Source organism: Microcaecilia unicolor, chromosome 1 (genome assembly GCF_901765095.1).
Source record: "Microcaecilia unicolor chromosome 1, aMicUni1.1, whole genome shotgun sequence".
Classification (NCBI taxonomy): domain Eukaryota; kingdom Metazoa; phylum Chordata; class Amphibia; order Gymnophiona; family Siphonopidae; genus Microcaecilia; species Microcaecilia unicolor.
The window spans coordinates 301,196,231-301,213,078 of NC_044031.1; the positions used below are offsets into that span (position 1 = coordinate 301,196,231).

Sequence of the window (16,848 nt, forward strand, 5' to 3'; positions counted from 1 at the left end):
GAGTTGATTTGGAGCATCTACCTGGTCTGTAGGGGCCAGATCTCTTACTGGTTGGTGGGGGATCAAATACTTATTTCCCTCTGCAGAATGCAAATAAATTCATATACTTTCCACAATGTGATTTTCCGGATTTAATTTGTGATGTGCTATCTCTCACTGTTACCAATAACCTACCCTTCAATTATGGGCTGCTCATGTCTTTGTCAGTGGGCAAACTTACAAAATCAGCAAGGGATCAAATACTTATTTCCCCCACTGTATGTAGCAAGACAAAGAGAAGGGAAGACACAACTCCAAAGGGGAGGCGGGCGGGTTTGTGAGAACAATCAGCCTGCTGTCCTCGGAGAATACCTTCTACAGGTATGTAGCATTCGCTTTCTCCGAGGACAAGCAGGCTGCTTGTTCTCACTGATGGGGTATCCCTAGCCCCCAGGCTCACTCAAAACAACAAACATGGTCAATTGGGCCTCGCAACGGCGAGGACATAACTGAGATTGACCTAAAAACTTATCCAACTAACTGAGAGTGTAGCCTGGAACAGAATAAAACATGGGCCTAGGGGGGTGGAGTTGGATTCTAAACCTCGAACAGATTCTGAAGCACTGACTGCCCGAACCGACTGTCGCGTCGGGTATCCTGCTGCAGGCAGTAATGAGATGTGAATGTGTGGACAGATGACCACGTCGCAGCTTTGCAAATCTCTTCAATAGTGGCTGACTTCAAGTGGGCTACCGACGCTGCCATGGCTCTAACATTATGAGCCGTGACATGACCCTCAAGAGTCAGCCCAGCCTGGGCATAAGTGAAGGAAATGCAATCTGCTAGCCAATTGGATATGGTGCGTTTCCCCACAGCCACTCCCCTCCTGTTGGGATCAAAAGAAACAAACAATTGGGCGGACTGTCTGTTGGGCTGTGTCCGCTCCAGATAGAAGGCCAATGCTCTCTTGCAGTCCAATGTGTGCAGCTGACGTTCAGCAGGGCAGGAATGAGGACGGGGAAAGAATGTTGGCAAGACAATTGACTGGTTCAGATGGAACTCCGACACAACCTTTGGCAAGAACTTAGGGTGAGTGCGGAGGACTACTCTGTTAGGATGAAATTTGGTGTAAGGGGCCTGGGCTACCAGGGCCTGAAGCTCACTGACTCTATGAGCTGAAGTAACTGCCACCAAGAAAATGACCTTCCAGGTCAAGTACTTCAGATGGCAGGAGTTCAGTGGCTCAAAAGGAGGTTTCATCAGCTGGGTGAGAACGACATTGAGATCCCATGACACTGTAGGAGGTTTGATGGGGGGCTTTGACAAAAGCAAACCTCTCATGAAGCGAACAACTAAAGGCTGTCCTGAGATCGGCTTACCTTCCACACGGTAATGGTATGCACTAATTGCGCTAAGGTGGACCCTTACAGAGTTGGTCTTGAGACCAGACTCAGACAAGTGCAGAAGGTATTCAAGCAGGGTCTGTGTAGGACAAGAGCGAGGATCTAGGGCCTTGCTGTCACACCAGACGGCAAACCTCCTCCATAGAAAGAAGTAACTCCTCTTAGTGGAATTTTTCCTGGAAGCAAGCAAGATGCGGGAGACACCCTCTGACAGACCCAAAGAGGCAAAGTCTACGCTCTCAACATCCAGGCCGTGAGAGCCAGAGACTGGAGGTTGGAATGCAAAAGCGCCCCTTCGTCCTGTGTGATGAGGGTCGAAAAACACTCCAATCTCCACGGTTCTTCGGAGGACAACTCCAGAAGAAGAGGGAACCAGATCTGACGCGGCCAAAAAGGAGCAATCAGAATCATGGTGCCTCTGTCTTGCTTGAGTTTCAACAAAGTCTTCCCCACCAGAGGTATGGGAGGATAAGCATACAGCAGACCCTCCCCCCAGTCCAGGAGGAAGGCATCCGATGCCAGTCTGCCGTGGGCCTGAAGCCTGGAACAGAACTGAGGGACTTTGTGGTTGGCTCGAGATGCAAAGAGATCTACCAAGGGGGTGCCCCACACTTGGAAGATCCGGCGCACCACTCGGGAATTGAGCGACCACTCGTGAGGTTGCATAATCCTGCTCAACCTGTCGGCCAGACTTGTTTATACCTGCTAGATATGTGGCTTGGAGCACCATGCCGTGACGGCGAGCCCAGAGCCACATGCTGACGGCTTCCTGACACAGGGGGCGAGATCCGGTGCCCCCCTGCTTGTTGATGTAATACATGGCAACCTGGTTGTCTGTCTGAATTTGGATAATTTGGTGGGACAGCCGATCTCTGAAAGCCTTCAGAGCGTTCCAGACCGCTCGTAACTCCAGAAGATTGATCTCTGGGAGGACGGCCCGGAGACTCTCGTGCAGAGCGGCTGTGGAGAAAGACATGGAAGCCGATGCAGGTGTCGATGTCAGAGTCTGTTCCGGGCGTGGAGGCTGTTCCGGGCTGTCCATAGTGGAGCGCATCGACACCTCCTGAACAGAGGGTGAGCGGTCCTCTCGGTGCCGATGCCTACTGGGTGCCGACTCCCTCGGCGACCCAGAGCTCTCGGTGCCGATACGGGAAGGGGACCAGTGTCGATGTTTCTTCGACTTTTTGGAACTAAGCATGTCACCGGAGCTTCCCGGCACCGATGAGGAGGACGAAGAATCCAACCGTCGCTTCCTCGGGGCCGAGGCCAAAGAAGGTCGGTCTCGGGGGTCTGTACCACAGGAGCCCTCAGGGTAGGGGGAGACCCACCCGAAGGCTCACCGCCACCAGCAGGGGAAGGACAGCCCTCACCTGCACTCCAGACGAAGCACCACCGTCCGACGACATCAGCAGACGTGGAGGTCCCGGTACCACCGACGCCGACTTCCGATGTCTCAGCCCCGATGCAGAGGGTCGATGCCTCGATGCACTCGATGCAGTCGTGGCCGAGGATGAAGGTCTGGACGCTGGCGACGTTGATGCACTCGATACTCCCGGTGCCGATGCCGACGAAGAGCCTGAGAACAAAACGTTCCACTGGGCCAATCTCGCTACCTGAGTCCGCTTTTGTAAAAGAGCGCACAGACTACAGGCCTGCGGGCGGTGCCCAGCCCCCAGACACTGAAGACACGACGCGTGTCTATCAGTGAGCGAGATTACCCGGGCGCACTGGGTGCACTTCTTGAAGCCGCTGGGAGACTTCGATGTCATGGGCGGAAAAATCGCGCCGGCGAGATCAAAACTTGTAATGGCGAAGATGGCACCACAAAAGAGGGGAAGAAAAAAATTCGACCCGAGGCCACAAAAGGGCCTACCCCGACGATGAAAGAAAGCTTAACGGGGCAAAAACTAGAAATACAGGAAGGGAAAAAAAGACCGAAAAGGTCTCCCTCCGAAATGCTTTTTTTTTTTTTTTTAGTAGCGAAAGTCAAAAAAGACCCGCGAGGTCGACTTAAGGGGCGCGAACGGCGTAAACACGACCGTACCGAGCGTGGACAAAAGAAGACTGGCCGGCACGAGCCGGTTTTGGGCAGGAAGACGGCCGCGCATGCGCGGTGCGCATCGGCGCGCGAGGGCTAGCAAAGGCTTTTGCTAGTGAAGATTCCGATTGGAGGGGCTGCCGTGGACGTCACCCATCAGTGAGAACAAGCAGCCTGCTTGTCCTCGGAGAATGGAATCTATGCGGGATGCAAGGATCAAATCATAAAGAAACTTCAGACCGCCCAAAACACTGCAGCCAGGCTTATATTTGAAAAAACACATTTTGACAGCGCCAAACCACTCCGAGAAAAATTGCACTGGCTACCAATCAAAGAACGTATCACTTTCAAAATCTGCATGACTGCTCATAAAATTATTTACGGCGAGGCACTGGGATACATGACAGACCTCATCGACCTGCCAACCAGAAAAACCACAAAATCTGCACGATCATACCTAAACTTCCACTACCCAAGCAGCAAAGGACTCAAATACAAATCCACCTATGCAACCAGCTTTTCCTACATAAGCGCACAACTATGGAACGCATTGCCAAAAGCAGTAAAAACTACGCTCGACCACCTAAATTTTCAGAAAGCAGTAAAGACAGACCTGTTCAGAAGAGCATACCCCACCGACCCAACATAAAATTACCTGGACACTTGCGACACAATGTAACCAAAGACTAACAAATATTACCTGTCTCTTCTTCCCCCTTTTCCTCTCTAAGTTCCCCCCAACTGTACCTACCTTACATGTACCTCATTCTACCACAATATCACTTTGTATTCATTCATACCATCTATTTGTTCAGACCGTAATCGGCTAATGCCGTTAACGGTTATATGTAAGCCACATTGAGCTTGCAAAAGGTGGGAAAATGTGGGATACAAATGCAACAAATAAATAACATAACTGAAGTACTTTTTGAACATTTCATATATGTTGGGTTTGATGCTAAACATCATGAAGTCAATGCTTGAATCTGCTATATTTTTGGAAGTGGTGACGAAAAAAAGTTATGAGGAACAGAGCATTTTTGACAAACAAAATATTTTAGAAACTATATCTTTTGACTGGGTATATGCCAAGCACAGCAAAGATGCTCCTATTAACTAGAAGCATAATTATGATACATATTTACCTATATTTATGTTTTTGGAACTGTGATTATATAATACCTGCATTATGGTCCCCCTTGACAATTTTGGAAAAATTAATTCTTACCTGATAATTTTCTTTCCATTAGTCCCAACAGATCAATCCAGAGACTTGTGGGTTGTGTCCGTCTACCAGCAGGTGGAGATAGAGAGAACCTCCGAGGTTTGCTACATGTGGACCTGTGCAGCCAACTAAGTACATAAGCAATGCCACACTGGGAAAAGACCAAGGGTCCATCGAGCCCAGCATCCTGTCCACGACAGCGGCCAATCCAGGCCAAGGGCACCTGGCAAGCTTCCCAAACGTACAAACACTCCACACATGCCATTCCTGGAATCCCGGATTTCTCCAACTCCGTTTAGTAGCGGTCATTGGACTTGTCCTTTAGGAAACCGTCCAATCCCTTTATAAACTCTGCTAAGCTAACCGCCTTCACCACTTTCTCCGGCAACGAATTCCAGAGTTTAATTACACGTTGGGTGAAGAAAAATTTTCTCCAATTTGTTTTAAATTTATTACACTGTAGTTTCATCGCATGCCCCCTAGTCCTAGTATTTTTGGAAAGCGTGAACAGACGCTTCACATCCACCTGTTCCACTCCACTCATTATTTTATATACCTCTATCATGTCTCCCCTCAGCCGTCTCGTCTCCAAGCTGTATAGCCCTAGCCTCCTTAGTCTTTCTTCATAGGGAAATCGTCCCATCACCGCTATCATTTTAGTCGCCCTTCGCTGCACCTTTTCCAATTCTACTATATCTTTCTTGAGATGCGGCGACCAGAATTGAACACAATACTCAAGGTGCGGTCGCACCATGGAGCGATACAACGGCATTATAACATCCTCACACCTGTTTTCCATACCTTTCCTAATAATACCCAACATTCTATTCGCTTTCTTAGCCGCAGCAGCACACTGAGCAGAAGGTTTCAGTGTGTTATCGACGACGACACCCAGATCCCTTTCTTGGTCCGTAACTCCTAACGTGGAACCTTGCATGACGTAGCTATAATTCGGGTTCTTTTTTCCCCACATGCATCACCTTGCACTCGCTCACATTAAACATCATCTGCCATTTAGCCGCCCAGTCTCCCAGTCTCGTAAGGTCCTCTTGTAATTTTTCACAATCCTGTCGCGATTTAATGACTTTGAATAACTTTGTGTCATCAGCAAATTTAATTACCTCGCTAGTTACTCCCATCTCTAAATCATTTATAAATATATTAAAAAGCAGCGGTCCTAGCATGGACCCCTGAGGAACCCCACTAACTACCCTTCTCCATTGTGAATACTGCCCATTTAACCCCACTCTCGGTTTCCTATCCTTCAATCAGTTTTTAATCGACAATAGGACATTTCCTCCTATCCCATGACCCTCCAATTTCCTCTGTAGCCTTTCATGAGGTACCTTGTCAAACGCCTTTTGAAAATCCAGATACACAATATCAACCGACTCCCCTTTGTCCACATGTTTGTTCACTCCTTCAAAGAATTGAAGTAAATTGGTCAGGCAAGATTTCCCCACACAAAAGCCATGCTGACTTGGTCTCAGTAATCCATGTCCTCGGATGTGCTCTGTAATTTTGTTTTTAATAATAGCCTCTGCCATTTTCCCCGGCACCGACGTCAGACTCACCGGTCTATAATTTCCCGGATCTCCTCTGGAGCCTTTTTTAAAAATGGGCGTTACATTGGCCACCCTCCAATCTTCCGGTACCATGCTCGATTTTAAGGACAAGTTGCATATCACTAGCAGTAGCTCCGCAAGCTCGTTTTTCAGTTCTATCAGTACTCTAGGATGAATACCATCCGGTCCAGGAGATTTGCTACTCTTCAGTTTGCCGAACTGCCCCATTACGTCCTCCAGGTTTACTGTGAAGTCAGTAAGTTTCTCCGACTCGTCCGCTTGAAATACCATTTCCGACACCGGTATCCCACCCAAATCTTCCTCGGTGAAGACCGAAGCAAAGAATTCAGTCTCTCCGCTACGTCTTTGTCTTCCTTGATCGCCCCTTTTACCCCTCGGTCATCCAGCGGCCCAACCGATTCTTTTGCCGGCTTCCTGCTTTTAATATACCGAAAAAAATTTTTACTATGTTTTTTTGCTTCTAATGCTATCTTTTTTTCATACTCCCTCTTGGCCTTCTTAATCTGCGCCTCAGTATGAACGATATCAACGCAGTGGAATGGAAACAATAGAAAACTCTCCAGACATTGTCAGACCAATTGCCCAACATACTTCCACTACTTCTATATTTATTTATTTTATTAATCAAATGAAGGAACATTCAGAACGGAACCCAAAACTAACCAACCGCAACAAAACCGCAGACAGTAAACCCGGAGGGGGGGGGGGGGGGGGCTCTGGATTGATCTGTTGGGCCTAATGGAAAGAAAATTATCAGGTAAGAATTAATTTTTCCTTCCATAAGTGTCCCACAGATCAATCCAGAGACTTGTGGGATGTACCCAAGCAGGCCTCAAGTAGGGCGGGACACCCCCAAACTGGCAGAAATCATGACGAGGCAAACACCGCATCATGACAAGCTGCCACATCCACCCACTAATGACGAGTGAATGTATGGACCGAAGCCCATGTAGCTGCCCTGCAGATATCTTCCAGAGAAACCAAACGGGACTCTGCATAGGAAGAAGCTTGAGCGCGCGTAGAATGAGCACGAACTTGCAAAGGGGCTTGCTTGCCCAATACCACGTATGCCGAAGAGGCGCCTTCCCGCAACCAACGAGCTATGGTGTCCTTGGACGCCATATGACCCTTCTTACTGCCTCCAAAAAGGACAAAGAGATGGTCAGAAAGATGAAATTCATTCGTCACCTCCAAATACCTGAGAAGAGCCCGTCTCATGTCGAGGCAGCGAAGAGCCCGGAATTGCTCAGGGTAATCTTCCCGGCGGAAGGCCAGCATATGCAAGGACTGCTCCAAGTGGAAACAAGAAACCACCTTGGGCAAAAACTGTCCTAATCGATACCCCCACCTCCATAAAAGGCAGGAAGGGGTCTCTGCAAGAAAGGGCCTGCAACTCAAATTCCCCGAGCAGAAGTAATAGGTACTAGGAAAATCGCCTTCAAGGTGAGATCCTTAATCGTAATCCTCGATAAGGGTTTGAAAGGAGGCTGCGGAAGTACTTTGAGAACTAGATTAAGGTTCCAGGATGGCAGAACTGGCACGTGAGGAGGGCACAAACGATTTACACCCCTCAAGAAACGAACCACATCCGGGTGGGAGGTGATGGATGCCCCCTGAAGCCGGCCTCTAAAACATACCAGAGCTGCCACCTGCACCTTATGAGAACTCGAGAGTGATTTTTGTACAGCCTCCTGAAGAAACACGAAAATAACTGATACTGAAGCCGAAGCCGCTGACAATCCCAAACTCGCACACCACGAATCGAAGGTACGCCACACCCTAGCATAAGCTATCAAGGTGGATCTTTTCCAAGCCTACAGCATCATAGCGATAATCGCATCCTGATACCCTTTTCTTCTCAACCTCGCCCTTTCAAGGGCCAGGCCGTAAGACCAAAAGGGGGAGGGATCCTCCATCGTGACAGGCCCCTGCAGCAGGAGACCGTCTTGCGCCGATAGCAGAAAAGGACGATCAAACAGAAGCCTGATCACATCTGTGAACCAGGGTCATCTGGGCCAATCCGGGGGCACTAGGATCACTCGATTGGGATGACTGGCAAAGCGAGTCAGTAACTTGCCCACCATTGGTCACGGGGGAAAGGCATAGAGCAGGCCCCTGGGCCAAGGTTGAAGAAGGGCATCGATGCCTTCTGAGCCCAGCTCTCGTCCCCTGCTGAAGAAATGGGGAATCTTCGCATTGAATGCAGTGGCCATTAAGTCCATCTCTGGCATCCCCCAACGGGCAGTTACCTGATCGAAGGCCAGAAGGGAGAACGTCCATTCCCCTGGCTCCAATTGGTGGTGACTGAGAAAGTCAGCTCGCACATTCTGTGACCCCGCTGTATGAGCCGCTGTCAAGAAAGAGAGATGAGTCTCTGCTCAACGGCAGATCAGAGCCGCCTCGCGCTAGGGGTGCACTCCTGGTGTCCCCCTGACGGTTTACGTAAGCAACCGCTGTCGCATTGTCCGAAAGAACTCGAACTGGGCAACCGCAGAGAAGAGACAGAGACTCTCGAAGTGCCAGACGAATTGCCCGTAACGCCAAGCGGTTGATGGACCGTGACGCCTCCGAAGTCCAAACGCCCTGGGTCATCTGTTACAGGCAATAAGTTGAGGAGGGTGTGTCAAACGGCCCGCACCTTGGCGGGACATTTGCAAGGAGATTCCAGAAAAGAGTCTACTATCGGACGAGCCAATTCTAACTTGTAGCCGTCTCTGATAACCTCCAAGACCCATTCGTCGGATGTTACCCTGGTCCACTCCACCAGGAATAGGGACAGTCTGCCCCCAATAACCGGCTGGATATGGACCAGGGCCCCATCATTGGGCGGACCTTGTTGCGGGCTGGTTTCTGTTACCGGAAAGGAAGGCCCATCTGTCACCTTGAAAGGGCTGAGGCCTCTGAGAAGACTTTGCTCTCTGATAAGAGGCCCCGCGACCTGGACGGTAACGCCGTGTAACCCTAAACTTAGGTCTAGGTCCCGCTGGTCGTACAAACTTGGACCTGTCCTCCGGGAGGCGCTGGCCCTTAGAGTCACCGAGGTCCTTCACAATCTGTTCTAAGTCTGTCCCAAACAAAAGCTTTTCCCTAAAAGGAAGACTTGCTAAACGTGACTTAGAGGGCACGTTTGCAGCCCAATGCCGCAACCAAAGCCAGCAACGCATGGTGACCACTACGGAAACCTCCTTTGCCGAAGCCCTCAAAAGATCATAAAGAAGATCCGCAAGGAAGGCTAAACCGCACTCCAAGGCCGGCAAAACAGCCATGAGAACTTCTGGAGAGGAGGCTTTCTGTACCCACGATAAGCATGCCCACACCGCATAGGAGCCACAAACTGAGGCCTGCAGGGAAAGGGCCGCTACTTCAAAGACAGCTTCAAGCAAGTCTCCAACTTACGATCCTGAGGGTCCTTGAGCGCCATGCCCCCTCCACAGGGTGAGTGGTTTTCATAGTGACCGCTGTGATTAAGGAATCCACCGTAGGGACCTTCAGCAAGTAAGTCAGGAGCAGGTAGTGTGTAAAGACGCAACATAGCTCTAAGCAACCTTAAGCCCACTGTATGCCGTATCCCACTGCGCCAAAATAAGGATCTTCATGGCCTCACGCACATGAAAGGAATGAGGTGGGCATTTGGTGCCAGACATAATAGAGGGCACCGGACCTGTTCCCCCTAACGATTCAGGGGGGAAATGGCCAAAACTTCAAAAGCCCTATCAGGGAGGGAAGCTCTTCCCTGCAAAGAAAAGGCGGGCAGCCGTCAGATCACCCCCCCCCCCCCTCTCAGAGGGCAGGGTGACTTCTTATGCCAAATCCAAACACTCTGAGGGAGAGCCCGGAGACAAAACCGGGCCATCTGTGTCACCCAGGGACGTTTTGGCAGAAAAAACTGAGAGGCTGCAGCAACCAAAGTTTGCTGAGGAAGAGACAGGGCTGCCTGAAGAGAAGCTCCTGACTTCTTCAAAAGAAAGGCATTGTGCATTAATAAAACAAAATCCGGGGGAAAAAGGAACTGCAAGGGACTCTCCTTGCTCCCTGTACATCGCTTCCCTCCATCGGAGCCTGTGCCAAAGAAGCGTGCTGCACCTCTTATCTACCAACCACCACGTGCGAATTGGGTCGCGCCTGAGAGAAAAAAAATGGCGCCCGCCAATGCGCGCTGCACTGACTGCCACGAGGAAACCGCCAAAACTATCCCCTGCGCTTCCGACTCACTGGACACCTGAGGAGAACCCCCGTCGTGCTGAACACCTGCTGCGGGCTGACGGCGGCAGGACTCACACTCCCCCGATGCTGCTCTCCAGCCCCCACATCGGGAGCAGCGCTTAGCCGCCTCAGAAGGCACTGACATGCTCCACAAACGCCTGCCCCAAAGCCGACCCAGCAGAACGTCTAGAGAAAGGAAACACCCAATCAGGCCAACAGCCCCGGGTGATGGAGGAAAGGTAGGGGGAGACCGGGAGGGACCTGGCACCACCAGGTGTACACCACAAGCTGCAAACAGCCACTCAATCTGTCTGTGCTAAACTAGGCCCAATCAAACCAGAGCTGCAGAGAGAGATATCCCTTCACCTGCTAGAGAGAATACTGAGGTTCAGTTGGCTGCACAGGTCCACATATAGCAAACCTCGGAGGTCCTCTCTATCTCTGCCTGCTGGAAGAGGGACACAACCCACAAGTCTCTGGATTGATCTGTGGGACGCCTTGGAAGTTGGTCTTATAGTTATCGTTGTGCTGCTACACACACAATCAGGCGCAGCTTTGACCTGCTAAGTCAAAGCCTGCATGTTATTTAAGAGTTCTTTTTTAAAATGCCGACTAATTTGCTTTCACCTGGATGTGGGTGTTTTGATTCTGGTCCCCATACAGCTAGGCTCAGTTCCTGTTCTACCCATTTGGGCTAGGGGCTAGCAACATTACTCATGTAGCATTCAAAGCTTCTCTGCTCCTCCTCCTCTCCACCTTCCTGAAGAAAGTAGTAATAGTCATCATATAGTAACAACTAGAATGCAACTGTGCCAGATTCTACCAGGAATGGAAAAGGTTACAGGAAGTGTCCTCAAAGACAGACACAAATATAAGCTGTGACCACCAAAGAGAGCAATAAAACTCTGAAGTTCATCAGAGGTCAATAATTTATTGTACTGTCAAGGCAAACCACGATGACCCAATATGCTGGTGTTTTGTCATCTGCCTGTACCAGGGGTCTAAAATTAATTGACGTAAATGATAGTTAAACACTAACTATACATTCAAATACACAGACATATTCTATATATGCATTGAAACACACACACACAGATAGAGGAGTCAATCTCATTTGTTTGTTCTTTGCTTCGTTTACCTGATTTTTGATAATTCCATTTTTAATTTTTTGACGTGTAATTAAGTTAAAAGTATGCACGTTTTAAGTGTATTATATTTGTGAGTGAATAAGTGTATTGAATAATTTTAGTCTTTAACTGTCACTATTTATGTCAACTCATTTTAGACCCCTGATGCAGGTGGACAACATCAAAACGCGACATGTTCAGTCACTGTAATTTGCTCTTGGACATTACAACAAATTATTGTAACCAATGTTTCCTCTAAGGAATGGCCTGATGTGTGAAATATTTTTGTTTCTGTAAGGAACAAGTTTTAAAACCAACAATTGTTGAGTGCCAGTATTAGCAATGCATTTCTGTATATAACACAAAAATCTTTTTTGTGAGCAAACATGTAAAATCTGTGACCAGTGCTCCTAAAACATATGATCAATCACACGCTTCACTTAGAGGGAACATTGATTGTAACTAGTGTGAACTTCTGAAATCTTTTATTCTTCTTATTTCCAGTTTGGGAACGCAACAGTCCTTGAGGTGAAACTTCATAATTTTTTCTGTCCAATTTGTAATGTTTTGGAAGCCAACCCCATTAACTAAATATAGTTAAAGCCCATAAGTTAAAAGCTTAACAGGACTCAGCTTTTTTGTCTTGCTATCTAAGGGCCATGAAAAATAGAGCACTGCTTTCCCATAGACAAGAACCTGCTATAAAACTTTTTCACCCCTCTCCCAAACCAATCACAACAGGGCTAAAACACTTAGTTTTCAATAATGGCCACATACACACAGTGCTTTTTTTTGTGCCAGTATGGCGTACCAGCACCTTTTTTGTGCAGTCCAGCTCACCTGCCCACTCTCTTCCGTTTGTGCACCCGGCCGTGCTCCCTGCGTTGCAAAACTTTTGTTTATTCGAAGTTGCGGCGAATCGGCAGTGAAAGCAGAAGGCAGGCAGGCTCGCCACCTCATTGCTTGCTTCGCTTCCCTCTCAGAGCGTCCCCGCCCTCCTTTGATGTAATTTCCTTTCCGTGAGGGTGGGACGTGCTGAGAGGGAAGGGAAGCGAAGCGAGCGATGAGGAGGTGAGCCTGCCTGCTTTTTTCACTGCTGGTTCACCGCGACTTTGGTAAACAAATGTTTTGCAATACAGGGAGTACTGCCAGGTGCACAAGCGGAAGGGAGCGGGCAGATGGGGCTGGAGTTTGAATGATCTCGTGGCAGGCGGAGGCTGGGGCGAGTCAGTCGACATGGATTGGATGGGAGGGGAGAGAGGAGAATCATTCTGGACATGGATTGGATGGGAGGGGAGGGCAGAGAAGAAAGGAGAAATGCTAGAAATGGATGGAGAGAAGAGCAGGAGAGAGAGGAGCAATGCTGGACTTGGCTGGAGGAGCAGGGAGAGAGGAGCAATGCTGGACTTGGCTGGAGGAGCGGGGAGAGAGGAGCAATGCTGGACTTGGCTGGAGGAGCGGGGAGAGAGGAGCAATGCTGGACTTGGCTGGAGGAGCGGGGAGAGAGGAACAATGCTGGACTTGGCTGGAGGAGCGGGGAGAGAGGAGCAATGCTGGACTTGGCTGGAGGAGCGGGGAGAGAGGAGCAATGCTGGACTTGGCTGGAGGAGATGGGACAGAGGAGAAATGCTGGACTTGGATGGAGGAGCAGGGAGAGAGGAGAAATGCTGGACTTGGATGGAGGAGCGGGGAGAGAGGAGAAATGCTGGACTTGGATGGAAGAGAGGGGCGAGAGGAGAAATTGTTGCGTTCTCGAGGGCCTTGGCATTCTGTCAGGTCCTCGAGGCAGGACTGGAGTTCGTGAGCCCTTGGGCCACTGCCGAGGAGCGACAGTGCAGGCAAGACCACCTCGGGACTGGAAACACAGAAGAGCAGTACTGGAACTCTGGACTGGAGTAGTACAAGGCAGGCAACTAGAACAGACGAAACAGGAACAGCTTCACCTGCACTTAGCCACCGTTCCTCCGGAGTTGAGCTCCGAAGTGCAGGTGGCCGGCAGGACTTGCAGGATAAGGCAGGAACTGAAGATCCAGAGGACCCACCCTGGGTCTGGGACACATGAGGGCGACAGGGCACGGAACTAGACTCAGACAGTGTGCTGCTGCACCACTGCACAGGGATAACAGAAAGGCTAGAAGCCCACAGAGAATAATAGACACAGAAAGGCTGAAAGCCTGCAGGTCAGAGAGATACACCCAGAAAGGCTGGAAACCCCCAGGCCGCAGTAATACACCCAGAAGGCCTGGAAGCCCACAGGTAAAAGGGGTATACGCAGACAGACTGGAGCAATGGGCACAGAAGGGCTGGAAGCCCACAGCGCAATAGACACAGAAGGGCTGAAAGCCCACAGCGCAATAGACACAGAAGGGCTGAAAGCCCACAGAGCAATAGACACAGAAGGGCTGAACGCCCACAGAGCAATAAACACAGAAGGGCTGAAACCCACACAGCAATAATACCCTGAGCCAGAAGGCAAGGCCCACAGGTGATAGTAACTCGCAAAGCAGAAGAGCTGGAAGCCCACAAGAAAAGACATGGAAAGCTAACTGTGCAAACAGCACACTAACCTCGGGACTTGAGGCACTGGCAATGCAAAGGCAAAGGCTGCAGTCTCTAAGTGCTTAATAAAGCCCTTCAACACCAAAGGCACAGCTGCAGCAATCTCTAAGCACTACGGAGGCTGTTCAGGCACAAACCACAGAGCAGGCAGAAAGCACAGTGAAACACAGAGAGGCTTCCCACACCCAGGTGTAGTGTAGTGAAGCAATTAGAGTCATGCTGGAAGCAGCCAGCACACACAGAGAGAGAGAGAGCTAACCCAGGCAACACCCACAGGTGCAGTATAGTGAGGCAATTAGTGTCATGCTGCTGGATGCAGCCAGCACAGAGAGCCAGAGCTAGCTCAGAAAGGACAGACAGAAGAAACAGGAGCCAGCTAGGAAGCTGACCCCCAGGAATAAGGTAAGTCTGAGGGTGGTCACGGCCACAGGCGTGACAGAAATGCTGGACTTGGATGGAGGAGAGGGGAGAGAGAATTATTGCTTTATATTGATACAGGGGAGGGAAGAGAGAGAAGAAATGCTGGACATGGATGGAGGGGATGAAAGAAAAAAGAAGATGCACATGGATGGAGATGAGGGAAAAGGAAGAGGAGAAAAACTGCACATGGATGAAGAAAATAGGCAAAAGCTGGATCCAGGTTATACCTCCTCCAGTCAATTCCACGGAGGAGGAGCCAGCTTTTACTTATGGATGCAGGGCAAGAAATGAAGAAGAAAGGAGGAAAGGAAAGAAATAAATGGAAAGGAAGCCCTGGAAACAGAGTTAAGAGAACAAATAGAGACAGCAGCAGAATCAGAGATTGGGACCAATATGGATAGAAAAACAAAGTCACCAGACAACAAAGGTAGAAAAAAATCATTTTATTTTCATTTTAGTGTTTGGAATATGTCCAGTTTGAGAATTTACATCTGCTGTCTTATTTTGCACTGGGTATACTGGAGCAGTAACAGTTTACAGAAATTATTTATAATGAAAAAAAAAATCACAAGTTATTTTTTTTCTCCTATACTAGTATAATATTTTCAATTATGTCTGTTTATATACGCCATAGCTGGTATAAGGGGTGTGGTGAATGTGGGTGTGGCTATCATAGGGCAGAGCCATATGTGGTGACCCCACCCATAATGGGTACCAGCACCTTTTTTTCTACAAAAAAAAAAAGCACTGCATGCACATCACATATACCATGGCTAAGCAATGAAACATTTTAAACAAACTACCCTTACCTGGAAATATCCATGAAAGTAAGGGAGCTTGGTACAGGAGAGACATCAAGGTGAACAAGTTCTGAGGGAGGAAATAAATCACAAAGAGAAATTAGGTCTTACTGCTAATTTTCCTTCCTTTATTACAGCCAGACCAGTCTAGAACATAGGGGTTATACTGTTGACCAGCAAATGGAGGCAGAGAACAAGAGCTCCACAATACTTGGCATCAGGGGCATAAGCCAGACTTCAACGGTAGGGGGGTCCAGAGCCAAGGTGAGGGGGCACATTTTAGCCCCCCCCCGGCACCGCCAACCCCCTCCCCCCATTGCCAACACCAACCCCCCCTCCCGCCGCCTACTACCTTTGCTGGCGGGGGACCCCAACTCCCACCAGCCAAAGTCTTCTTCCTTCGTTTGGTTTCTTTTGACTGAGTCTGACGTCGAACAAAGCCCTGCAGATCGCAAGGCTTCGTTCTGTTTCTGTGAGTCTGACGGATGTCAGACTTAGTCAGAAGAACCCAAACGAAGGAAGACTACTTCGGCTTGCGAGGGTTGGGGTCCCCCGCCAGCAAAGGTAGCAGGTGGCGGGTTGGCAGCGGGAGGGGGGGTTGAGAGGGTCGCCGGCAGGGGGTCCTGGCCCAAATCTATGGGGGCCCAGGCCCCCGTGGCCCCATAGCAGCTACGCCCCTGCTTGGCATAAAACAACAACAACAAAAAAAACAGTGGAGATGACCAATGACCAGTCAAAAAGAATTGACTATTAGCTTCATGAATGACTCGATATGGGCCATGTTTCAGCTACAAGGCTGTTTGTCTTGCTTAACGTTCATTATGTGTCCAGCATATTTGGATTTACCACCAGATGACGTATGTGTGTGCGTATAAAATTATCCTGGATGATGTAAGACTCCTGATGCAGGCTGTACAGCCAAAACAGCCCATGTTGAGCCGTTTGTGAAGCTAATAAAAGTCAATTCTGCATTATTGGTCATCTCCACTGTTTTTTTGTTTTGGTTTTTAATATGTCAATTAAAAACAGGAGTGAGAACGTTGTATTTAAGCCATTAACTGTAAGCTTTCAAATATTTATTTTCAGCTACAGCTGACAGGTGCTTGATAAATTAGCGATTCAAGCTCTATACCCCTGTGCCAATCTCCTAAATATCCCAGTCCCTACCTGCAAGTACATTTTTCTTGTGATAAAATTTGTACTGTGCCAAAGTTACAACATAGTAGGGGGTGAATAGAAAAAAGTTTGGGAGGATGCGACGTTACTGCTCGAGCATGGACAAATGAGACTCGAGCAGTAACGTCAGAACAGTGAGAAATAAGCTATTTTTATTACCCCTCCTCCTGCCTCTTCTAGGCGTGATTTTTCCAGTATTTAGCCTTTACTAATACCATGTCCACTCGGAAGCACTTTCTGTATCATCTTCACTGGCTCCCGGTCAAATATCGCTTACAGTTTAAAATTCTTTGTCTGACCCAAAAGAACCTTCATTTAGGCTCTCCCGCATA

General features: G+C 49.0%; 1 protein-coding gene across 1 annotated transcript in view; it reads right to left on the bottom strand.

Moving 5' to 3' along the window:
* PHLPP1 (PH domain and leucine rich repeat protein phosphatase 1) overlaps positions 1-16,848 on the bottom strand; it is a 588,343-nt gene that overhangs the window by 167,270 nt on the left and 404,225 nt on the right. The window contains exon 8 of the mRNA XM_030207564.1: positions 15,350-15,410. Coding sequence (XP_030063424.1) covers positions 15,350-15,410 — 61 coding nt within the window. The remainder of the gene's footprint in view (positions 1-15,349; positions 15,411-16,848) is intronic.